Source organism: Haematobia irritans, chromosome 3 (genome assembly GCF_050003625.1).
Source record: "Haematobia irritans isolate KBUSLIRL chromosome 3, ASM5000362v1, whole genome shotgun sequence".
Taxonomy (NCBI): domain Eukaryota; kingdom Metazoa; phylum Arthropoda; class Insecta; order Diptera; family Muscidae; genus Haematobia; species Haematobia irritans.
This window is the reverse complement of record NC_134399.1, coordinates 122,331,885-122,358,427: the sequence shown is the minus strand read 5'-3', so window position 1 is coordinate 122,358,427 and position 26,543 is coordinate 122,331,885. Positions and strand designations below refer to the sequence as shown.

Genomic DNA, 26,543 nt, shown 5'->3' with positions numbered 1-26,543 from the left:
ATATAATTAATATGACTGCTGTCATGCATTTGATGCAGTTTTTTTTATTGTACACATTTAATAATTTTAATGTTCCTTATCAAGAGAATTGATTTAAATATAGCTCAAAATTAATTTTATTGTAGTGTAGTTTTGTTTTTTTGGGACCAAAAAACCAAATTTGTAGACAACCAAAATTTAATGATTCGATGTCACACCTTCGATAGCTCAGTTGGTAGAGCGGTGGACTGTAGTAGGGATGTTTGAGAATTCACTTAATTGAAATCCATAGGTCGCTGGTTCAAATCCGGCTCGAAGGATATCTGTTTTATATAATAAGATTACTATTACCTATGTAACATGTCGAAATGACGAATTCGTACTATGTAAAGTACATATAATTGGGGTTTGCAATGCAACAAATTAGATCACCATATTTTGCTAATTTTATCATTGTTATTCCCTGCGCCACACTGTGGAACAGGGTATTATAAGTTAATGCATATGTTTGCAACACCCAGAAGAAGACGAGATAGACATATGGTGGGCCACTGAGCCGATATAACCATGTCCGTCGGTCTGTCTGTGAGCACATTTTTGTAATCAAAGTCCAGGTCGCAGTTTTTGTCCAAATTTGTCACAAGCTTCTGTTTTGGGTCAGAACAGAACCCTATTGATTTTGGCATTTTGGAAGAAAACGGTTCAAATTTAGATATAGCTACCTTTTGCTAGAAGCCAGAGTTTTAGATATAGCTACCTTTTGCCAGAAGCCAGAGTTTTTCCCTGATTTGCTTGAAATTTTCCACAAGGAGCACAATTATTAGTAGCTTAAAGTGTCAAAAATTTGAAATCGGTTCAGATTAAATATAGCTCCCGTATATATCTTTCGCCCGATATGCACTTAACAGGTTGGCTGATAAGTCCCCGGTCTGACGCTAGTATTAAATGCATATTGTTTTTATATAGTACCAACCTTCAAATGATTCGTGTCAAAATTTGACGTCTGTAAGTCAATTAGTTTGTGAGATAGAGCGTAAAGCAACTTTTGTTATTGTAAAAAAATGAAAAAAAAGGAATTTCGTGTTTTGATAAAATACTGTTTTCTGAAGGGAAAAAATACGGTGGAAGCAAAAACTTAGCTTGATAATGAGTTTCCGGACTCTGCCCCAGGGAAATCAACAACAATTGATTGGTATGCAAAATTCAAGCGTGATGAAATGAGCACGGAGGACGGTGAACGCAGTGGACGCCCGAAAGAGGTGGTTACCGACGAAAACATTAAAAAAAATCCACAAAATGATTTTGAATGACCGTAAAATGAAGTTGATCGAGATAGCAGAGGCCTTAAAGATATCAAAGGAACGTGTTGGTCATATCATTCATCAATATTTGGATATGAGGAAGCTCTGTGCAAAATGGGTGCCGCGCGAGCTCCAATTTGACCAAAAACAACAACGTGTTGATGATTCTGAGCGGTGTTTGCAGCTGTTAACTCGTAATACACCCGTGTTTTTCCGTCGATATGTGACAATGGATGAAACATGGCTCCATCACTACACTCCTGAGTCCAATCGACAGTCGGCTGAGTGGACAGCGACCGGTGAACCGTCTCCGAAGCGTGGAAAGCCCCAAAAGTCCGCTGACAAAGTAATGGCCTCTGTTTTTTGGGATGCGCATGGAATAATTTTTATCGATTATCTTCAGAAGGGAAAAACCATCAACAGTGTCTATTATATGGCGTTATTGGAGCGTTTGAAGGTCGAAATCACGCCAAAACCGCCCCATATGAAGAAGAAAAAAGTGTTGTTTCCACCAAGACAACGCACCGTGCTACAAGTCATTGACAACGATGCCAAAAATTCATGAATTGGGCTTCGAATTGCTTCCCCACCCACCGTATTCTCCGCATCTGGCCCCAGCGACTTTTTCTTGTTCTCAGACCTCAAAAGGATGCTCGCAGGGAAAAAAATTGGCTGCAATGAAGAGGTGATCGCCGAAACTGAGGCCTATTTTGTGGCAAATCCGAAGGAGTACTACCAAAATGTTATCAAAAAATTGGAAGGTCGTTATAATCAAAGACAATAAACTTGAGGAAGATAGGAAATTGGCTTGCGTCATACCAAATGTTGCATTTACCATGTTAGTTCCATACATGTTCGTAATTTTTTTATTTGTTTTTCGTTTTTATTTTTTAAATGAAAAACTTAATTTTCCTAATGAAATAATGTTAAATTTTTAGGCAACAACAAAAAAACTATATTTTCCCGTTTAAGGAAATTTATTTCGTGCACTTAATTTCTTTTTATTTGCATTTTAATGCTATGACAATACTTGTCGTATACGCGTTTGGTTCGAGTATGAAACTAACACGGTAAATGGTTTGATCTCCTCAGTAGCCAATTTCCTATCTTCCTCAAGTTTATTGTCTTTGGTTATAATCGTTGTATCGCTCTTGAAGGGAACTATGTTGAATAATAAAAACTAAAACAGGGAGTAAAATTAACATACACCATCAAAAAACATATACCCCAAACACATTTTGCTTCAAGCATATATATTTTCAGGATTGGTCCAAACAAAATATTGTTTGTATTATTCAAACATATTATGTTTCACCTTTGGGCATACACTGGTAGAAAAAAATTTTAATGACATTTTCTTTGTGTGGATATATTTTTAAGGCGTCAATTGGTCACTTCCATTATTTTACTTGTAGCATACTCTCTAGGTCTCTCTTACTAAACACATATATGATAGGCTGTTTCTAAATTAACATATGTTTGCATCTAAGCATATTATATTTACAAACATTTTATATCCCAAATATAATATGTTCTAACATATTAACATATATGTCCCAAACATGTTATGCTAGTTTATTACTATTATATGCACTTGCACTTAAAAATATTGTGTTAAAAAATTTGAGTTCTAATCATATAATTTTTACAACCAAACATATGAAAATCAGTCTTTTTCGTCCGTGTAGAAGCACTTTTTCGCAATCCATGGTAGAGGGTGCATATGATTTTCGGCCAGGCCGAACTTACAGCGGGCGTATATACTTGTTTCAATTTATATTACTGTCTCTCAAGATAACTCGTTTTCTTTCTTTGTTGCATGCTAACGAAAAGAACATCCTTTATCGATTGATTTTACCGTTTTCTATCTATTCTATTTGTGTGTCGAAAACAAAAACAATCGTCATCCATAATCCAATTGTTTACTCAAAAAGAAGAAATGGAGTAACTAAAGTTTGTTTCCTTTTCATTTCTTGTACAGAATGTGTTTACCTCTTGCAAATGGTTTAAAGTATCGTGAATAAATTTCATTTACCTCTTTATTGTAGTGCTGATGTTGCTGTCGCTTCAATTTAGTCAATCGTGCAAAAATATTGAATGCTATTATTTTCATATTTTTGAGGATGTTCTTTTCTCAAAAAAAAAAAAAAAAAAAAAAAAAAAAAAAAAAAAAAAAAACGTTGAAACGTGTATACATTGTAGGTTTCTCTCTGGGTTACAGTCAGTTAGCTTTTCCGATTTTTTATTTTTTTTTCTTCTCATTTCATATTATCTGCATTATTGTTTTTTTATGTTATTACATTCAATAAAAGTCTTTCATGTATGAAACTCCTGTTTGTTGCTATTGTTGTAACATTTTCAACACTTCCAACAATGGATAGTCATAGTACATGAAAGAGGTATAATGAGGAGTTTGATCAAATAAGGTTATAAAAGGTGTTTGTTATGTCAGTTACTTCTGATATTCTAACTGAACTCAGCATGCGTCAACCAAGAATGGCTTTAAAAGGGGATTTTTCGCTTCATAGCTACTGCATAATGGCCCTAAAAGGGCGCCAGGGCCGTTTTTTTTTGTTTTGGTGAACTATAAACGTTCAAAGTGTCGATCATCTCAAGACGGCAAACTGCAGGAAATGGGGCTAACATGACACAGACCCACTTTCGTGCAACTTGTGTTGGCTTTGTTGCCCATAATTCGTGCAAAATTCAATTCGAACAAATCTAAAGTGATTTAAAAATTTGATGTTATTTGCGACGAGAAGCATTGTGAAATAATGGTTAGCATACTGAAAGGGCTATGAGCGAACACCAAACATTTTTCAGCCGTGGACTATTCCCTCTCAGCAATTCCTATGACATTTCTGTCGTATCAAATGCCGAATATTATCGGGAAAACGTCCTAAAGGCAGTATTGACAACCTGGGCAGACTACGGCCATTCCAACAAGACTCACCATCGTTATACTCAGCACACGTCAATCAAGAAAGCTTCATTTCTACCGCACAGTGGCCAACAAAATCTCAGAATTTCTATAGAAATAACATTTTTACAAAATTTTCCATGGAAATAAAATTTTAACAAAATTTTCTATTATAATAAAATTTTGACAAAATTTTTCTATAGAAATAAAATTTTGACAAAATTTTCTATGAAAATAAAATTTTGACGAAATTTTCTATGGAAATAAAAATTTGACAAAATTTTCTATGGAAATAAAATTTTCAGAAAATTTTCTATAGAAATAAAATTTAGACGAAATTTTCTATAGAAATAAAAATTTGACAAAATTTTCTATGGAAATAAAATTTTGACAAAATTTTCTATAGAAATAAAATTTTGACAAAAAATTCTATAGAAATAAAAATTTGACAAAATTTTCTAAAGAAATCAAATTGTGACAAAATTTTCTATAGAAATAAAATTGTGACAAAAAATTATATAAAAATAAAATTTTGACAAAATTTTCTATAAAAATAAAATTTTGACAAAATTTTCTACGGATATAAAATTTTGACAAAATTTTTTATAGATATTAAATTTTGACAAAATTTTCTATAGAAATAATATTTTGACAAAATTTTCTATAGAAATAAAATATTGACAAAATTTTCTATAGAAATGAAAATTTGACAAAATTTTCTATAGAAATGAAAATTTGACAAAATTTTCTATAGAAATAAAATTTTGAAAAAAAAAAAATTTCTATAGAAATAAAATGTTGACAAAATTTTCTATGGAAATAAAATTTTGACATAATTTTCTGTGGAAATAAAATTTTAACAATATTTTCTATGGAAATAAAATTTTGACGAAATTTTCTATAGAAATAAATTTTTGACAAACTTTTCTATAGAAATAAAATTTTGAGAAAATATTCTATAGAAATAAAATTTTGACAAAATTTTCTATAGAAATAAAATTTTGACAAAATTTTCTATAGAAATAAAATTTTGACAAAATTTTCTATAGAAATAAAAATTTGACAAAATTTGCTATGGAAATAAAATTTTGACACATTCTTCTATAGAAATAAAATTTTGACAAAATTATCTATAGAAATAAATTTTCTACAGATATAAAATTTTTACAAAATTATCTATAGAAATAAAATTTTGACAAAATTTTCTGTAGAAATGAAAATTTGACAAAATTTTCTATAGAAATAACATTTTGACAAAATTTTCTACAGTAATAAAATTTTGGCAAAATTTTCTATAGAAATAAAATTTTGGCAAAAATTTTCAATAGAAATAAAATATTGGCAAAATTTTCTATAGAAATAAAATTTTGAAAAAATTTTCTATAGAAATAAAATTTTGACAAAAACTTCTATAGAAATAAAATTTTGACAAAATTTTCTATATGAATAATATTGGGAGTTTTTTTATAAAAATGTTTCCAAATTTGGTAGATGATTTTTGGCGCGAGTGACAACCGAGATCTAAAGCGTTTAGTCGAGAATGGGTCAGTTGGTAGAATTCTAAAAAATGACAGATTTTTTACTGTTTGGTAGATTGGTAGAATCTTGATGTTTTGGTAGATTTTGCAAAATATACCCCTCCAACACAAATTTTCAATACAAATAAAATATATTTTTAGAAATAAAATTTTGACAAAAATTTCTATAGAAATAAAATTTTGACAAAATTTTCTATAGAAATAAAACTTTCATAAAATTTTCTATAGAAATTATTATTCCTTTCCAACTAAGAAGCACTTCAAATATTCTATAGAAATAAAATTTGTTTAGAAACAAAATTTTGACATTTTTTATATATTTTTTTTTCTTCATTCCAATATCGACAATTCTACTTATTTACGTACCCATTGAACGCACGATGAATTTTCTTATATAGACCAATCTGACGATTTGACGGTGAAACAATACACGAAACGTGATTCAGTAGTGTAAACCAGTGTTGTCAAAAATATAAAAGCGAAAAAAATAACCCTTTACAATGTTTTACTTACTTTTTACCGTTTGTGAAATGAATATACATTTTTTTGTAATTTTTAACATTTATTTCATTTTTTGTTCTCTGTTTTACCTAAATTGACTACAAACAGGAATTGATGGTTGTTTTTCTATATAATTAATAATTAAATGTAAATTGTTATTCTTTATTCAGTTTTTCTTTCTTTCTTCTAAGTTTTCTCTTCTAACTTAATTATATGATTTTATTTTTTTTATTTCCTTTTAAAGATATCAGTTCTTAAAGTTAACTTTGGCATTTTCTGTATCATATTTTTGTTTTGGGTTTGCATATCTCAATAACTCTGTTTTTTTTGTGAAAAATCCTACTGTTGTAAAATTTTTTACAAAATGTATAAAACCAAGTTAAAATTAAATAAGAATTGCTTTTTCCATACATAAAAATACCACTGAATTGATTTTTCGATATGTGGTTTTTTGGGTTTTGGGTTTTCTTTCTGTGGCAGATTTTATTGTTGATATAAAAAAGGCTGAAGATATAATAAAAATTCCACAGACAAAAAAATGCTAAAAATAGGGGAAAAATTAAAAATTCACAAAAAACACTCAAACACACACACAGAGGGAACGTCAAAACGGTTCCAGTGGATACGGATGTTGCTGGCAAACATGGGAACTTGAATGCGAACAATCATTCAATAACAATTAAAACGGATACGCACGTTTACATCAGCATGTGGTTGTATTTATTAGGTTGGTACTGAGTGATGGCGTGATTGAAATGTTGTTCGAGAGAAATTAAGGCTTGATTGTAGAGAAGTAAGCAAACTAAACGGTATAAAATCTTTGTGTAATATGCAGAGCGCCTATTTGTCGATTTTTTAGTTCAGCATTCAGAAATCGACTTCATAAAGCTTTGGCACTTAGGGCCAACGTTTTCCCTCTTCGAAGGATAATTCACAACCCGAAGACTGATGAAAAAGATAAGGGATGTAAAGATTTTCTTTTGGTACAAAGGAAGGAAAACTTCGTTTCTTTGGAGGAAAACATTTATTTTTATGTATTCGTTCCAAGCACTGTGTTTATTCCTATAATTACCTTGACCAAGTAAATCTCGATCACGGAAAGCTTTTGGACACAGCAACAATTTCGAAACTCATACTAAAAAATCAAGCTGGTGATCCAACTTCCCATTATGTGCTTCATTTATCAGTGCGTTAGTATGATCTACTTGTCGATTATACAACTGTAAGGACCTCTTGAATCCTATGGGCTATGATTGCAGAAGGGATACACTTCAGTGACACTGCAACTTGTCAATAAGATTTTTAAGCAGATGCATTGCTTACTGTTAGTTGAACAAAAATTTCACTGATACGCCGTCCATACCAACGTTCGTGCTATGGAGTTACTCCAAAACCCAAAAAAGTTGGGTTTCTGTATCCTCATCGTATCTGTTTAAACCTGTCCGGAATACAACCTAATCTAGATTTTCTCCTCTGTAACTTTGGAGGTGACATGCCGGAATAAAAGTAAATGTAAAGGCAAATGAACTGGCAATAAGAGCTAGGACACATAGGGAAGTGAACTTAGAGAACGCAAAGCCAATACAGGCAATGTGGGATGAGTTGGACGAATGCGAATAGATATCTTGGATCCTATGGACCACGATTGCAGAAGGTACACAATTCAGTGACACAGCAACTAGTCAATAAAAATTTAAGGCGGATGCATTTGAGCCAAATTTTCACGGGTGGACCGTGCGTATCCTCCCGTGCAAAAAATGGAGCACTATTTCAGCAGGATTGTAAGGGAGAGAGGCAGTACCAACTGCTTACAAAACAACCGAATCAGCGCTGATTTTTGTGGGCGATGTCCCGATTTAGAGCAGCTTCTACATAGCGCTGATATAATTGCTCATACTAATAGAAATATTGTCCAGATGTGATATATAATCTTGAGTATGGCATTGTTGGCGTAAGGAAAACAGCACTACCTTTCATACATCTATACTGCATGAATTGGTTGCAATAACGTAAACGAATGATCATAAACTATAGTTTGATTACTCGTTTACGTTATTGCCACCGATTCATGCAGTGTGGATGCACTGCCTACTTTATGGTATACCAAAAAGCGCAACTAAACTCTTACTGCTGAAGTATTTTTTGCTGGGCTCTTTCCATCAGTGGAATGTCTCCAAGAACTAAATTAAACGTGGCTTGTGCTTCTAGGTCCTCTTCGTATCTGTTCAAGCCTATCCGGAACACTGCCTTATCTAGACGTTCTCCTCTGTAACGTTGGACGAGACATGCCGGAATAAGAGGAAACGCAAAGGTAAATTAATTGGCGATGAGAAGTAGGACACATAAGATGAAATGAACTTGGAAAACGCAAAGCCAATACAGACAATGCGAGCCAAATTGGACGAATGGACACGGGAGACACATAGTGCGATGTGGATCAAAACAACGGTCGGAAAGGCGACAAAAATACTATGGGATGACCCAGAAAGGACAAATACTGAAGAACTACACAAAAAATATAGGTTCGTGACAATAATGACCGGACACATACAGAGCACATATGCTCTGAATAGGACCAGCATAGGAAGGTTCATGTAAGGCGTGTTTTCAGGATGATGTGACCTTGGAACACTACCTTTGTCACCATATAGGTGAAGAGGAGATTCAGAACCTGGAACCAAGTTTAGATACAGGGCTTGGAAACAAATTAGGTAAAGAGAACTCCTGCAATAAAAGAAGAGTACAATGGAAAGAAGAAGTTCGAGCCCACAACAGCGATTACTGGCTTAGGTGTATGTCAGCCAACATGAGACAGGGCCACCTGAATCCTTTTCTTCAACCTAATCTAACGTTGAACGTAAAGCTATATAAAATGAAAATCCGACCTGACTTTCGTGGAAGGTTGATACCCATCCCAAATTGGATAACAACTGCGAAAGCAACATAACATGGCTGATAAGTCCCCGGTCTAACAAAGAAAAACACATTTTTTTTTGTCAAAATTATTTTTTATTATTCACCACAGTTCCCTTCAAGAGCGATACAACAATTATAACGACCTTCCAATTTTTTGATACCATTTTGGTAGTACTCCTTCGGTTTTGCCTCAAAATAGGCCTCAAAATAGGCCTCAGTTTCGGCCATCACTTTTTCATTGCAGCCAAATTTCTTCCCTGCGAGCATCCTTTTGAGGTCTGAGAACAAGAACAAGTCGCTGGGGGCCAGATCTGGAGAATACGGTGGGTGGGGAAGCAATTCGAAGCCCAATTCATGAATTTTTGCCATCGTTCTCAATGACTTGTGGTACGGTGCGTTGTCTTGGTGGAACAACACTGTTTTCTTCTTCATATGGGGCCGTTTTGCAGCGATTTCAACCTTCAAAGGCTCCAATAACGCCATATAATAGTCACTGTTGATGGTTTTTCCCTTCTCAAGATAATCGATAAAAATTATTCCATGCGCATCCCGAAAAACAGAGGCCATTACATTGCTAGCGGACTTTTAAGTCTTTCCACGCTTCGGAGAGGGTTCACCGGTCACTGTCCACTCATCCGACTGTCGATTAGACTCAGGAGTGTAGTGATGGACCCATGTTTCATCCATTGTCACATATCGACGGAAAAACTCGGGTGTATTACCAGTTAACAGCTGCAAACACCGCTCAGAATCATCAACACGTTGTTGTTTTTGGTCAAATGTGAGCTCGCGCGGCACCCATTTTGCACAGAGCTTCCGCATATCCAAATATTGATGAATGATATGACCAACACGTTCCTTTGATATCCATAAGGCCTCTGCTATCTCGATCAACTTCATTCTACAGTCATTCAAAATCATTTTGTGCATTTTTTTTATGTTTTCGTCGGTAACCACCTCATTCGGGTGTCCACTGCGTTCACCGTCCTCCGTGCTCATTTCACCACGATTGAATTTTGCATACAAATCAATTATTGTTGATTTCCCTGGGGCAGAGTCCGAAAACTCATTATCAAGCCAAGTTTTTGCTTCCACCGTATTTTTTCCCTTCAGAAAACAGTATTTTATCAAAACACGAAATTCCTTTTTTCCCATTTTGTTCACAATAGCAAAAGTTGCTTCACAAAAGACGATCTATCTCACAAACTAATTGACTTACAGACGTCAAATGTTGACACGAATTATTTGAAAATAATATGCATTTAATACTACCGACGCCATCTATGTGTCAAACCGGGAACTTATCAGCCAACCTGTTAAGGACAAATTTTCGTCGGTAACCACCTCATTCGGGCGTCCACTGCGTTCACCGTCCTCCGTGCTCATTTCACCACGCTTGAATTTTGCATACCAATCAATTATTGTTGATATCCCTGGGGCAGAGTCCGGAAACTGATTATCAAGCCAAGTTTTTGCTTCCACCGTATTTTTTCCCTTCAGAAAACAGTATTTTATCAAAACACGAAATTCCTTTTTTCCCATTTTGTTCACAATAGCAAAAGTTGCTTCACAAAAGACGCTCTATCTCACAAACTAATTGACTTACAGACGTCAAATTTTGACACGAATCATTTGAAAATAATATGCAATTAATACTACCGACGCCATCTATGTGTCAAACCGGGAACTTATCAGCCAACCTGTTAAGGACAAATTTTCGTCGGTAACCACCTCATTCGGGCGTCCACTGCGTTCACCGTCCTCCGTGCTCATTTCACCACGCTTGAATTTTGCATACCAATCAATTATTGTTGATATCCCTGGGGCAGAGTCCGGAAACTGATTATCAAGCCAAGTTTTTGCTTCCACCGTATTTTTTCCCTTCAGAAAACAGTATTTTATCAAAACACGAAATTCCTTTTTTCCCATTTTGTTCACAATAGCAAAAGTTGCTTCACAAAAGACGCTCTATCTCACAAACTAATTGACTTACAGACGTCAAATTTTGACACGAATCATTTGAAAATAATATGCATTTAATACTACCGACGCCATCTATGTGTCAAACCGGGAACTTATCAGCCAACCTGTTAAGGACAAATTTCTTTAAAATAATGACATTTTAATTAAAACAAAGTTTATTGTCTTTACTTCAAAAAATTGTTTCATTAAATTTAGGACACAAATTTTGTAGGGACGAACCCTCCGTTCAAATAAAGAAACACATTTTTGATTTAAAGGAATCGAAACTTCAAATATAGACTAAGACTTATTTTGGGGGTTTAGCATCTTTGGTTTAAAGTTTTTTTTTTTTTTTTGAATTAGGAAAACATTTTTACTTTGAGATATCCACTATAATTGGGATTTTTAAACTGGCATTTGTTTGTACGTGAATATCTTTATTAATATATTTATTGATCCTAGATTTAAGTCCACATAGGTCGCTAAAAAATGTCTTTATTTTAAAGAAGCCGCATCTTTGGCTCGGAATTAATACCAAAATCTTTAAGAGAATGTAAAAATCTTTAGATCCAAGTAAACTTCAGTTTGAGTGTAGTGTTTTTTGGTTCTCGAAATTTTATTCCCTTCGGTCAACTGGTGTCGTCAATCTTTCTACTGGAGTTTAAGAAGGCTCTACGGTTGTGCCAAACTTTCCTAAGTGTACCAGAACCTAAGGTAGATTGCTTCGGTTTTCCTAATCACGCGTTCTGCTAGTGTTAATCGACTCACTTTCTAGTCTCCAAAATCATTCCCAAGAATTCACAGTTAGAGTACGATCAAAAACGTCTACGAACCCTGTTGCATCCTCTGGGACGATAATTTCTCAGAATTTCCTTTCAGTAAAATAAAATATAAAATGATAAAGCGGCCAAGTTGGCGTTTGCTATGCTTGGCATTCGGATTTTATGCCTTGGAACATTGACGCTATTGGCGATATCAGCAACTTTGCATGTGGTAAATTACATTTTGTTACCCATTCGAAAGTAGATCCATGATATTATTTTTGTCAGCATCCTTCCCAGTTAACAAAGTAGATCAACGATTTTGTTTTGCTGTCAACATCCCTCCCAGTTATCAAAGGAGACCTAAGATTTTTTTCGTAATCGCACAAAATTTTGTCACTACCTCCCAATATACGCCAAAATATGTCGATTTGCACGATTCCCATGACCATAGTCACTGACAAGGTGGATGTGTGTGCGTGTTTTTATGTGTGCATGTGTTTGTTCTCACTATGATCGATATGGAGATATATGTGAAGTTGTGGAGATAGTGGAGAAAACAAAAAAAAAAACCAAACGTTTGATGGTTTAATTTGTATGGATGGGCAATCCCAAAGAAGCCACAATTTTTAATATAAAATAAATCGTAAAAACGGATACCTTTTTACGAATTGATGTAGCTTTGTTTGCATAACTATTCCAATTCCTTCAGCTATTATGCATGTCTGTATGTGTGTGTGAACAGATTTCTTCCTTTTTATATCCGTTTTGCCTTAGTTTGTTTTTCTTTTTTTTTTTGGCTAACACTAATGGCAGTGCAATATTTATTTTCTATTTGACTTAAAAATAATTTTCACTTTTTATATATGTCTATAATGTTATGCTAAAATTGATTTTTAATTAAATTCCGTATTTAGTGTAGATATTCGATATGAACCAAACACCCTAGAAATTTTTATTAAATGCATCGTACTTTTAAATGTACTTAAGAAACCTAAAGAAATATGGAAAGTTGAAGCGTTATTTTCTCAACCAAAATTATTATTTTATCCGTAACAAAACGTATCAGTGGTAAAATATAGACTTTGATGGCAAATGAGAAATTTGTTTAAAATTTTGGAATCTGAAAAATATCAGGTGTTATTGCTAATGAACAGAACATTATCTCAGTTGCAGCAAACACATTTGTCGAAAATTTAATTTTGTAATAGATATATATTACTTGGGTTCCCTTTAGTGGTGCAATGGTAACAAATTATTTTTCCTTCGACTAAGTTACAAACCATTGTTATATTAAATCGAAATTGCAAACCAAACTTTTTACTAAAACTATATTTTTCTTTTTGTTTACAAATGAAATTTTAGCCAATTTTTTTTTTTCAAATCAAATGAAAGAGATTAGATGCGGCCAAACCTTCACGAATATAAAAAACGGAGTAAAAGATATATTATCTCCGATCTGAGCCCTGATAACTCCAAATGGGCGTTGTAAATTTAAAACTTTCTCTTTAAAAACAAGACCGTTGTCCTGGTGGGTCCATCAAACCGTATTATGATATAATATAATATGATGAAGATTGTTCACCTTCATATTTATCTACCACCCAATTTTATTACTTGAATATTTAGAAGTACATGGCTTACCATTCCTCCAAAGTATAGATGTTTCAGGATAAGCCAACTACAACAGAAGTTGCTCGCATTCGAACCACTTCCAAGCAAATTATCGCCTGTTTTTTCGGAAAAACTTAACATGTTGCAATAGTACCAATCAAAACTTTATTTCTATAGAAAATTAGAATATTTTGTCAACATTTTATTTCTATAGAAAATTTGGTTAAAAATTTATTTCTTTATAAAATTTTGTTAAAAATTTATTTCTTTAGAAAATTTTGTCAATATTTTAAATTAATGCCAAAATTTTAATTTAATTTTAAATTTTGTCAAAATTTTATTTCTATAGAAAATTTTGTCAAAATTTTATTTCTATAGGAAATTTTGTCAAAATTTTATTTCTATAGAAAATTTTGTCAAAATTTTATTTCTACAGAAAATTTTGTTAAAATTTTATTTCTATAGAAAATTTTGTCAAAATTTTAGTTCTAAAGAAAATTTTTTCAATATTTTATTTCTATAGAAAATTTTTTCAATATTTTACTTCTATAGAAAATTTTGTCAAAACTCTATTTCTATAGAAAATTTTGTCAAAATTTTATTTCTATAGAAAATTTTTTAAAAATTTTATTTCTATATAAAATTTTGTCAAAATTTTATTTCTATACAAAATTCTGCTAAAATTTTATTTCTATAGAAAATTTGTCAAAATTTTATTTCTATAGAAAATTTTTTCAATATTTTATTTCTATAGAAAATTTTTTAAATATTTTACTTCTATAGAAAATTTTGTCAAAACTCTATTTCTATAGAAAAATTTGTCAAAATTTTATTTCTATAGAAAATTTTTTAAAAATTTTATTTCTATATAAAATTTTTCAAAATTTTATTTCTATACAAAATTTTGCTAAAATTTTATTTCTATAGAAAATTTTGTCAAAATTTTATTTCTATAGAAAATTTTGTCAAAATTTTATTTCTATAGAAAATTTTGTCAAAATTTTATTTCTATAGAAAATGTTGTCAACATTTTATTTCTATAGAAAATTTTATTAAAATTTTATTTCTATATAAAATTTCGTCAAAATTTTATTATATTACAGTTAGCCTGATACCGAAACAGGCAATTGACGTCCAAATGCATTATATCTAATTATACAATTATTTTTCGAGCTTTATGGACATATATAGATTAAGGAACATGGTTAATAGAGCCATTGAAAAGAAAACGCCAGATACAAATTTATACACGCCTGGACTGTACATGTTTCGGTTCGGCCGAATGAACCTTTCCACAGCCTTTAGTATAGATCTGGCTGGGAGAGATAACTCAATTTTGGGCCCTTTATGCTAACTCCTTATGGAGAAAACCTTTGGGAAATTTCCTCTTACAAATTGAATCATCTTTTCTCCCACTGTACATCATCTTTTCATATAACTTTCAAGTCCCTTAATCTTATTATACCCTCCACCATAGGATGGTGGTATATTAACTTTGTCATTCCGTTTGTAACACATCGAAATATTGCTCTAAGACCCCATAAAGTATATATATTCTGGGTCGTGGTGAAATTCTGAGTCGATCTAAGCATGTCCGTCCGTCTGTCCGTCTGTGCGGCTGTCCGTCCGTCTGTGGAAATCACGCTAACTTCCGAACGAAACTAGCTATCGACTTGAAACTTGGCACAAGTAGTTGTTATTGATGTAGGTCGGATGGTATTGAAAATGGGCCATATCGGCCCACGTTTACGTATAGCCCCCATATAAACCGATCCCCAAATTTGTCTTGCGGAGCCTTCCGGAGCAGCAAAATTCATCCGATCCGGTTGAAATTTGGTACGTGGTCTAAGTATACGGTCTCTAACAACCATGCAAAAATTGGTCCATATCGGTCCATAATTATATATAGCCCCCATATAAACCGATCCCCAGATTTGACCTCCGGAGCCTCTTGGAGGGGCAAAATTCATCCGATCCGTTTGAAATTGGGTACCTGATGTTAGTATACGGTCTCTAACAAGCATGCAAAAATTGGTCCATATCGGTCCATAATTATATATAGCTCCCATATAAACCGATCCCCAGATTTGAACTCTGGAGCCTCTTGGATGAGCAAAATTCATCCGATCCAATTGAAATTTAGTACGTGGTGTTAGTATATGGTCTCTAACAATCATGCAAAAATTGGTCCATATCGGTCCATAATTATATATAGCTCCCATATAAACCGATCCCCAGATTTGACCTCCGGAGCCTCTTGGAGGAGCAAAAGTCATCCGATGCGGTTGAAATTTGGTACATTTCGTTAGTATATGGGCTCTAACAGCCATGTAAAAATTGTCAAATTTTATTACTATAGAAAGTTTTGTCAAAATTTCATTTCTATAGAAAGTTTTGTAAAAAGTTTATTTCTATAGCAATGTTTGTCAACATTTTATTTCCATAGAAAATTTTGTCAAAATTTTATTTCTATAGAAAATTTTGTAAAAAATTTATTTCTGTAGAAAATTTTGTCAACTTTTTATTTCTATAGACAATTTTGTCAACATTTTATTTCTATAGAACATTTTGTCGACATTTTATTTCTATAGAACATTTTGTCAACATTTTATTTCTACAGAAAATTTTGTCAAAATTTTATTGCTATAGAAAATTTTGTCAACATTTTACTTCCATAGAAAATTTTGTCAACATTTTATTTCTATAAAAAATGTTGTCAAGTTTTTATTTCTATAGAAAATTTTGTCAAAATTTTATTTCTATAGAAAATTTTGTCAAACTGAATTATATACGTATTTAATCGGCCTTTTTTTTTTGTTTAATATATACCCCTTATGGACTAACTTACAATTTAGAAGACAGTGTTAAAAAGTTTTACGATACCTTGCCATCGGCAAGTGTTATCGCAACCCAAGTAATTCGATTGTGGATGACAGCCTTTAGTAGAAGTTCCTACGCAATCCATGGTGGAACTTACGGCCGTATATACTTGTTTTTATTTCGTTTTGTTACATAGTAATGCAACAACACGAAATTTATTTTTAGAAAGCTAATTTGTTAGAATTCACCTAAGTGGTGAACAGTCGAACAATGCTTATTGTTTCTACAGTCAACTACAACATATGACAATTAACAGAAACTGGTTTCCAGGATATTTCTAATTATACAATTATTTTTCGAGAAAAATTTTCTATAGAAAATTTTGTTAAAATTTTATTTCTATAGAAAATATTGTCAAAATTTTATTTCTATAGAAAATTTTGTTAAAATTTTATTTCTATAGAAAATATTGTCAAAATTTTATTTCTATAGAAAATTTTTTTAAAATTTTATTTCTATAGAAAATTTTGTCAAAATTTTATTTCTATAGAAAATTTTGTCAAAATTTTATTTCTATAGAAAATGTTGTCAACATTTTATTTCTATAGAAAATTTTATTAAAATTTTATTTGTATATAAAATTTTGTCAAAATTTTATTTCTATAGAAAATTTTGTTAAAATTTTATTTCTATAGAAAATATTGCCAAAATTTTATTTCTATAGAAAATGTTGTCAACATTTTATTTCTATAGAAAATTTTGTCACAATTTTATTTCTATAGAAAATTTTATCAATATTTTATTTCTGCAGAAAATTTTGTCGAAATTTATTTCTAAAAAAAAAATGTGAAAATTGTATATCTTTAGAGATTTTGTCAAAATTTTATTTCTATGGAAAATTTTGTCAAAATTTTATTTCTTATTGTTGTTTTTGATCTCAGCTTAAAGCCATGCATTGACTAAACTACAAGTGTACCTTAACCAACAGAGGAAAAGTATGCTTGTCAAATTTATTTGGGCAAAGCCCTATAGACTGCAAGATGGTTGGATGTACAGCTGTTTCGGAATTACCACATTCCTCATCAGCATCCTCTACTTGCCGCAAAACTATCAACCAATTATCAGAATAAATTCGGGTAATTCACTCAACCCAAAGTGAACTACACTTGAACCTCCCGAAAATGGGTTTGATAGTCGGCTACTGCCTAAACAAATTTGCCAGCATATCTCTTTTCCTTTGCCAAACTCAAATCATCGATTTGTATTTAGTTGGCTGGGTTTGTTTTTGAGCGTGCTTCCTCTATCTTCATTCGTTTTGTTTGTTATTGTTGGCTTCTCTTCAATCGTTATTGTTGTTTTTGATCTCATGCTGATGAGGAATGTGATAATTCCGAAACAGCTGTACATCCAACCATCTTGCAGTCTATAGGGCTTTGCCCAAATAAATTTGACAAGCATACTTTTCCTCTGTTGGTTAAGCTATACTTGTAGTTTAGTCAATGCATGGCTTTAAGCTGAGATCAAAAACAACAATAACGATTGAAGAGAAGCCAACAATAAAAACAAAACGAAAAAATTTTATTTCTATAGAAAATTTTGTCAAAATTTAATTTCTATATAAAATTTTGTCAAAATTTTATTTCTATAGAAAATTTTGTCAACATTTTATTTCTATAGAAAATTTTGTCAAAATTTTATTTCTATAGAAAATTTTTTAAAAATTTTATTTCTATATAAAATTTTGTCAAAATTTTATTTCTATATATAAATTTGTCAATATTTTCTTTCTATAGATAATTTTAGCAAAATTTTATTTCTATAGATAATTTTGTCAAAATTTTATTTCTATAGAAAATTTTGTCAACATTTTATTTCTATTGAAAATTTTGTCAAAATTTTATATCTATAGAAAATTTTGTCAAAATTTTATTTCTATGGAAAATTTTGTCAAAATTTTATCTCTAATGACAATTTTGTCAAAATGTTATTTCTTTAGAATCCATATTAAATAAAATCAAAAATATTTTTAAATACCTTGAAATATGTTTGCTGCAACTTAATACATTTTCTGTGAATTAGTAGAACATTGCCTTCGTCTCTCTATGCAAATTGTGGGAATCATAAATATTTGCGGATACCCTAAACTATGTCCCGCCCTAATTCAAATATTTTGTGCATTTTTTCAATTACGTTTGCTGCAAATCCATTAAAATTAAAATATAGGTTATTGTGAGCATAAATATTTGATTTATGTTTCATAACAATAAATATGTATTATGATTGTTGAAACCATAATTATTTTCCGATACTCTCAAATATGTTTGCTGCAAATATGTTCTAGTACAATTCAAATCAACTATTGATTATTGCAACCATAAATATTATTTGATACTTTTAAGTGTATTTGTGGTAACTAAATGCTTGTTCTGTAAACTAGGAGAAAATTCTTTTAATCTCTCTGTACAAATGTTCAATTGGAAGGGAACCATAACATTTTTGGGATACTGTCAAATACGTTTGCTGCAATTACATAAATTTTCTGTGAATTAAGGATCTCTCTATACGGCTGTACCATTTATCATATCGTAATGATCTCGGTTGCTGTTGTTAGATTTAGTTGCTCCATTTCCTCCCACACCAACACCAAGGCTGGCCGAAGTCACTGCTTGGCTATTTGTTTTCACAACAGGACTACCACCGCTACCAATTGCCATACCGCTAAAAAGACTGGCATGAGAACGTCGTCTTTCTCGTTCTATTTCATCCAAATCGAAGGCATCTCCTACCATTACACTGGGCCTTCGTTGTTCATCGAAGGCATAAGCTCTTTGAAATTTCGAAGGACCATTGGCTCCTGCTGTGCCATTGCCACCACCACTTTGGGAGCGTGTCAGTGCTGCGTGGTTGGCATTTTGTGAGGAAATCATAGTCGCACCACCAGCACCACTAACTCCAGGACCACCACTATACAAACGGAAACTGGACGGTGATGAAGGAATGGCAGCAGGCCATTGAACCACTGTTGGCTGCTGCTGTTTTAGATTGGATGTTGTCTGTGGCTGCTGATGCTGGGAGTATTGGATCTGTGGATGTGGTGTTTGTAGATATATGGGCTGGTGAAGATATTGTCGATTGAGTTCCTCGTTTGATTTGTGTAGGCCATAACGTGAATTGTAGACTTCCTGGTCCCGTGATAGGCTTAAAAAGCGACTTTGTTGCATTTGCTGTTGCAACTGTTGATGTTGCATTTGTTGTTGCTGGTGCTGCTGCTGCTGCATCATAAGTGTCGTCAAACGTTGCTGACTGGAACTGTATAGATTGTGCAAATGACTGGCACTTACCGCCGATGCAATGCTATCCTGGGAATCTGTATTACGTTTTACCAAAGCCCTCGGCAATGTGGTGCGACTTTGATACATTGACTGCAATTGTGGCTGCTGGTGATGATAGTCGGGATGGTGATACTGATGCAAACGATTCTGTGAACCTCCATAAATGTCACGTGTCATATAGTGCGTTCCAGAAGCTGGAGGAAATGCAACATAATTACCACTTGGAGCTGTTGTGGTCTCATAGTCGTAAGGACCTTTTTGTTGTAGCGGCAGGGGAGCATAGAGCGCATGCAGTGACAAATTCGAATTGAGACGTCTCATGTGATTAGGTTCCACATACATGGATGCTCTACGTCCATTTCTTATGGCAGCCGAGGGAGGCATTAAATGGATATTGTCTGCAATGAAAACAAGAACAAATGAAGGGAAGTGTTTGCGATTAGAATGACTTTGCGAATTTGTGATAAGCTTTGATTGCAGATATGCAGGGATATGAAAGCACAGGCACACAGAAAAATAATTCTTTTCTTCTCTCGTTAAATTTATTTTCCTAAAGGCAAAGAAATCTTTATGCTACTCGTGGCAAAGTTTCTACATAACGAACTATGTTTGACGTGAAATAAATAACTTTAACAACAACAGTTAGTCTAAAATTTCGTTTACGAGAAAAGAGGGACATTTTTCACATGTAAACACAAAGAAAAAATGATTTTGTTTGTACTCAAAGAGATTTCGTTTGAAGGAATCTCCTTTTTAATGAAGAACTCTACTACAATGCGTTGAAGGTAATTAGATTGATGCAGTCCCATATCAAAACAGCCACTGCGCACATTGGATTAAGAACAATAGGAGAGTGAAGTGAGACTGGAATGGAACAGCCATCACAAGACATTCCGTGTAACAAGAAATTCCGTGTAACAAGAAATTCCGTGTAACAACGAGTGTAATTTTCCATTACCCTTGAGAGGCAGTTAGATTAGGTTATATATCCTAAGAAGGAGACCAAATATTTTAAACTCGATACCAGCATTTTTCATCAGCCCCGACTCCGACTCCGGGTAATATAAATAAATCTCATTTTAATACCACTAATTTGTAGTTCTATTGTGGGGGGTACCATAAATGCATCGATATAAATTTTCGATATTATTTATGTGTGCAAAAAAGATCTAAATTTCACATTTTGATACCAACTCTATACTTAATAAATAAAATTATAATATAAATACTCATCACAATGTGGGCAGATACCAACAGTCTTCAGTATATAAAGTTACAAACAAGTAAAGAAAGTTCAAAGTCGGTTAGGGCTCCCTGTGTAAACTTTCATGTACATCGGATTAAAACTCTGGCTTCTAGGGCCATATATATAAGAGCGTATAGGGTGAAAGATATATACGGGAGCTATATCAAAATCTAAGCTTTTTGTTTTTAATCAATGTCCATATTTGCTTTTGATCAAATATGGACTGTTAATTGCACTACCTCTGTTCTCCTAAATCAGAGAACAATTTTGGTATCTGTAGCAATAAGAATGTAAATCGGGCAAAAGATATGGGGCCCATATCTAAATCTGAACCAATTTCAACCAAATTTGCGACATTATCAAATATACTCTTTGAGCAAAATTTGAAGCAAATCAGCAAGAAATAAAATTTTGACAAAATTCTCTATAGAAATAAAGATTTGACAAAATTTTCTATAGAAATAAAATTTTGACAAAATTTTCTATAGAAATAAAATTTTGACAAAATTTTTTATAGAAATAAAATTTTGACAAAATTTTCTATAGAAATAAAATTTTGACAAAATTTTCTATAGAAATAAAATTTTGACAAAATTTTCTATAGAAATAAAATTTTGACAAAATTTTCTATAGAAATAAAATGTTGACAAAATTTTCTATAGAAATAAAATTTTGACAACATTTTTTATAGCAATAAAATTTTGACAAAATTTTCTATAGAAATAAAATTTTGACAAAATTTTTTATAGAAATAAAATTTTAACAAAATTTTCTATAGAAATAAACTTTTGACAAAATTTTCAAGAAAAATAAAATTTTGATAAATATTTCAATGGAAATAGCATTTTCAAAAATTCTCTATGGAAATACAATATTGACAAAATTTTCTATAGAAATAAAATTTAGATAAAATTTTCTATAGAAATAAAATTTTGATAAAATTTTCTATAGAAATAATATTTTGACATTTTCTATAGAAATAAAGTTTTGATAAAATTTTCTATAGAAATAAAATTTTGATAAAATTTTTTATAGAGATAAAATTTTGAAAAAATTTTCTATAGAGATACAATTTTGACAAAATTTTCTATAGAAATAAAATTTTAACAAAATCTTTTATAGAAATAAAATTTTGACAAAATTTTCTATAGAAATAAAATTTTGGCGACATTTTCTATAGAAATAATATTTCGACAAAATTTTCTATAGAAATAAAATTTTGACAAAATTTTCTATAGAAATAAAATGTTGACAAAATTTTCTATAGAAATAAAATTTTGACAACATTTTTTATAGCAATAACATTTTGACAAAATTTTCTATAGAAATAAAATTTTGACAAAATTTTCTATAGAAATAAAATGTTGACAAAATTTTCTATAGAAATAAAATTTTGACAACATTTTTTATAGCAATAACATTTTGACAAAATTTTCTATAGAAATAAAATTTTGACAAAATTTTCTATAGAAATACCATTTTGACAAAATTTGCGAAAGAATTAACATTTTGACAAAATTTGCGATAGAAATAACATTTTGACAAAATTTCCTATAGAAATAACATTTTGACAAAATTTCCGATAGAAATAAAATTTTGACAAAATTTTCTATAGAAATCAAATTTTGACAACATTTTCTATAGAAATCAAATCGTAACAAATTTTTCTATAGAAATAAAATTTTGACCAAATTTTCCATAGAAATAAAATTTTGACAAAATTTTCTATAGGAATAACATTTTGACTAAATTTTCTATAGAAATAAAATGTTGACAAAATTTTCTAAAGAAATAAAAGTTTGACAAAATGTTCTATAGAAATAACGTTTTGGCAAAATTTTCTATAGAAATAACATTTTGACAAAATTTTCTATAGAAATAAAATTTTGACAAAATTTTCTATAGAAATAAAGTTTTGATAAAATTTTCTATAGAAATAAAATTTTTACAAAATTTTCTATAGAAATAAAATTTTTACAAAATTTTCTATAGAAATAAAATTTTGAAAAAAATTTTCTATAGGAATAAAATTCTGACAAAATTGTCTATAGAAATAAAATTTTGACAAAATTTTCTATAGAAATAAAATTTTGACAAAATTTTTTATAGAAATAAAATTTTTGACAAAATTTTCTATAAACATAAAATTTTGACAAAATTTTCTATAGAAATAAAATTTGACAAAATTTTCTATAGAAATAAAATTTGACAAAATTTTCTATATAACTAAAATTTTGAAAAATTGTCTATAGAAATAAAATTTTGACAAATTTTTCTATAGAAATAAAAATTCGACAAAAGTTTTCTATAGAAATAATATTTCGTCAAAATTTTTATATAGAAATAATATTTTGATAAAATTTTCTATATAAATAAAATTTTGATAAAATTTTCTATAGAAATAAAATTTTGATAAAATTTTCTATAGAAATAATATTTTGACAACATTTTCTATAGAAATAAAGTTTTGATAAAATTTTCTATAGAAATAAAATTTTGATAAAATCTTTTATAGAAATAAAATTTTGAAAAAAATTCTCTATGGAAATACAATATTGACAAAATTTTCTATAGAAATAAAATGTAGATAAAATTTTCTATAGAAATAAAATTTTGATAAAATTTTCTATAGAAATAATATTTTGACAACATTTTCTATAGAAATAAAGTTTTGATAAAATTTTCTATAGAAATAAAATTTTGATAAAATCTTTTATAGAAATAAAATTTTGAAAAAAATTGTCTATAGAAATAAAATTTTGACGACATTTTCTATAGAAATAATATTTCGACAAAATTTTCTATAGAAATAAAATTTTGACAAAATTTTCTATAGAAATAAAATTTTGACAAAAATTTCTATAAAAATAAAATTTTCTATAGACATAAAATTTTAACAAAATTTTCTATAGAACTAAGATTTTGACAAAATTTTCTATAGAAATAAAATTTTGACAAAATTTTCTATAGAAATAAAATTTTGACAAAATTTTCTATAGAAATAAAATTTTGACAAAATTTTCTATAGAAATAAAATGTTGACAAAATTTTCTATAGAAATAAAATTTTGACAACATTTTTTATAGCAATAACATTTTGACAAAATTTTCTATAGAAATAAAATTTTGACAAAATTTTCTATAGAAATACCATTTTGACAAAATTTGCGAAAGAATTAACATTTTGACAAAATTTGCGATAGAAATAACATTTTGACAAAATTTCCGATAGAAATAACATTTTGACAAAATTTCCGATAGAAATAAAATTTTGACAAAATTTTCTATGGAAATCAAATTTTGACAAAATTTTCTATAGAAATCAAATTGTAACAAATTTTTCTATAGAAGTAAAAATTTGACAAAATTTTCTATAGAAATAAAATTTTGTCAAAATATTCTATAGAAATAAAATTTTGACCAAATTTTCCATAGAAATAAAATTTTGACAAAATTTTCTATAGGAATAACATTTTGACTAAATTTTCTATAGAAATAAAATGTTGACAAAATTTTCTAAAGAAATAAAAGTTTGACAAAATGTTCTATAGAAATAACGTTTTGGCAAAATTTTCTATAGAAATAACATTTTGACAAAATTTTCTATAGAAATAAAATTTTGACAAAATTTTCTATAGAAATAAAGTTTTGAAAAAATTTTCTATAGAAATAAAATTTTTACAAAATTTTCTATAGAAATAAAATTTTGAAAAAAATTTTCTATAGGAATAAAATTCTGACAAAATTGTCTATAGAAATAAAATTTTGACAAAATTTTCTATAGAAATAAAATTTTGACAAAATTTTTTATAGAAATAAAATTTTTGACAAAATTTTCTATAAACATAAAATTTTGACAAAATTTTCTATAGAAATAAAATTTGACAAAATTTTCTATAGAAATAAAATTTTGACAAATTTTTCTATAGAAATAAAATTTCGACAAAAGTTTTCTATAGAAATAATATTTCGTCAAAATTTTTATATAGAAATAATATTTTGATAAAATTTTCTATATAAATAAAATTTTGATAAAATTTTCTATAGAAATAAAATTTTAACAAAACCTTCTATAGAAATAAAATTTTAACAAAATATTCTATAGAAAAAAAATTTTGACAAAATTTTCTATAGAATTAAAATTTTGACAAAATTCTCTATAGAAATAACATTTTGATAAAAATTTCTATAGAAATAAAATTTTGATTAAATTTTGATAGAGATAAAATTTTGACAAAACTTTCTATAGAGATAAAATTTTGACAAAATTTTCAAGAGAAATAAAATTTTGACAAAATTTTCTATAGAAATAATATTTCGTGTTTTGTTTTTTATTGTTGGTTTGTACTGTAATCATATTTGTTGTTTTGATCTTAGCTTTAAAACTATTGTGTTGACTAAACTACAAGTGTAGCTTAACCAATAGAGGAAAGGAATGTTTGTCATATTTATTTGGTCAAAGCCCTATAGACTGCAAGATGGTTGGACAGACGCACGTTTCGGAATTACCACATTCCTCATCAGCATCCTCTACTTGCAGCAAAACTATCAACCAATCATCGGAATAAATTCAGGCAGTTCGCTAAACCCAAAGTGAACCACAACTTGAACCTTCCGAAAAAAGGTTTATGATAGCCGGCTTATGCCGAAATAAATTCATACAAACATCTCATCCTTGTCACCACCAAATCATCGATTTTAGTGAAGTTGGCTGGGTTTATTTTGAACGTGCTTCCTCTTACTTCATTCGTGTTTTGTTTTTATGCCCTACATCGTAGGATGGGGGTATATTAACTTTGTCATTCCGTTTGTAACACATCGAAATATTGCTCTAAGACCCCATAAAGTATATATATTCTGGGTCGTGGTGAAATTCTGAGTCGATCTAAGCATGTCCGTCCGTCCGTCCGTCCGTCCGTCCGTCTGTTGAAATCACGCTAACTTCCGAACGAAACAAGCTATCGACTTGAAATTTGGCACAAGTAGTTGTTATCGATGTAGGTCGGATGGTATTGAAAATGGGCCATATCGGTCCACTTTTACGTATAGCCCCCATATAAAGGGACCCTCAGATTTGGCTTGTGGAGCCTCTAACAGAGCATATTTCATTCGATCCGGCTGAAATGGTGTTGGTATATGGTCTCTAACAACCATGCAAAAATTGGTCCATATCGGTCCATAATTATATATAGCCCCCATATAAACCGATCCCTAGATTTGGTTTGTGGAGCCTCTAAGAGAAGCATATTTCATTCGATCCGGCTGAAATTTGGTACATGGTGTTGGTATATGGTCTCTAACAACCATGCAAAAATTGGTCCATATCGGTCCTTAATTATATATAGCCCCCATCATAAGCGTAGGAAGGCCTCTGGGGAGGGGGCTTAGACCCCCCAGAAAAATTTTAGCCCCCCCAAAATTTGAAACTCTATTTATGATTTTCCATTTTTCAATAAATTAATTGTTTAATTTTTATAAAAATTAAACAAGAATATACAATCGCACAAAGTTCCGCTAAAGACTTTCATTAACAATCGAATTACTTGGGTTGTGGTAGCAGTTGCCGATGGCAATGTTTGAAGTCAGATATTTATGAAATAAAGCTGTGGTTGAACTTATGATTTAGTTTAATTTAATTAAAAAAATAGTAATTG

General features: G+C 30.4%; 1 protein-coding gene and 1 non-coding gene across 2 annotated transcripts in view; one reads left to right on the top strand and one right to left on the bottom strand.

The window, feature by feature from the left end:
* The first annotated feature begins 196 nt into the window (after positions 1-196).
* Positions 197-299, top strand: TRNAY-GUA (transfer RNA tyrosine (anticodon GUA)). Its single transcript has 2 exons — positions 197-233; positions 264-299. It is a non-coding gene; the product is annotated as a tRNA-Tyr (tRNA).
* Positions 300-18,827: 18,528 nt separating this feature from the next.
* Positions 18,828-26,543, bottom strand: part of stg1 (stargazin-like protein) — a 228,350-nt gene continuing 220,634 nt past the window's right edge. Inside the window, exons 8-9 of the mRNA XM_075301781.1 lie at positions 19,005-20,042; positions 18,828-18,941 (exon numbers count right to left, since the gene is read on the bottom strand). Of these exons, the coding sequence (XP_075157896.1) occupies positions 18,871-18,941; positions 19,005-20,042 (1,109 nt within the window). The 3' untranslated portion in view covers positions 18,828-18,870. The remainder of the gene's footprint in view (positions 18,942-19,004; positions 20,043-26,543) is intronic.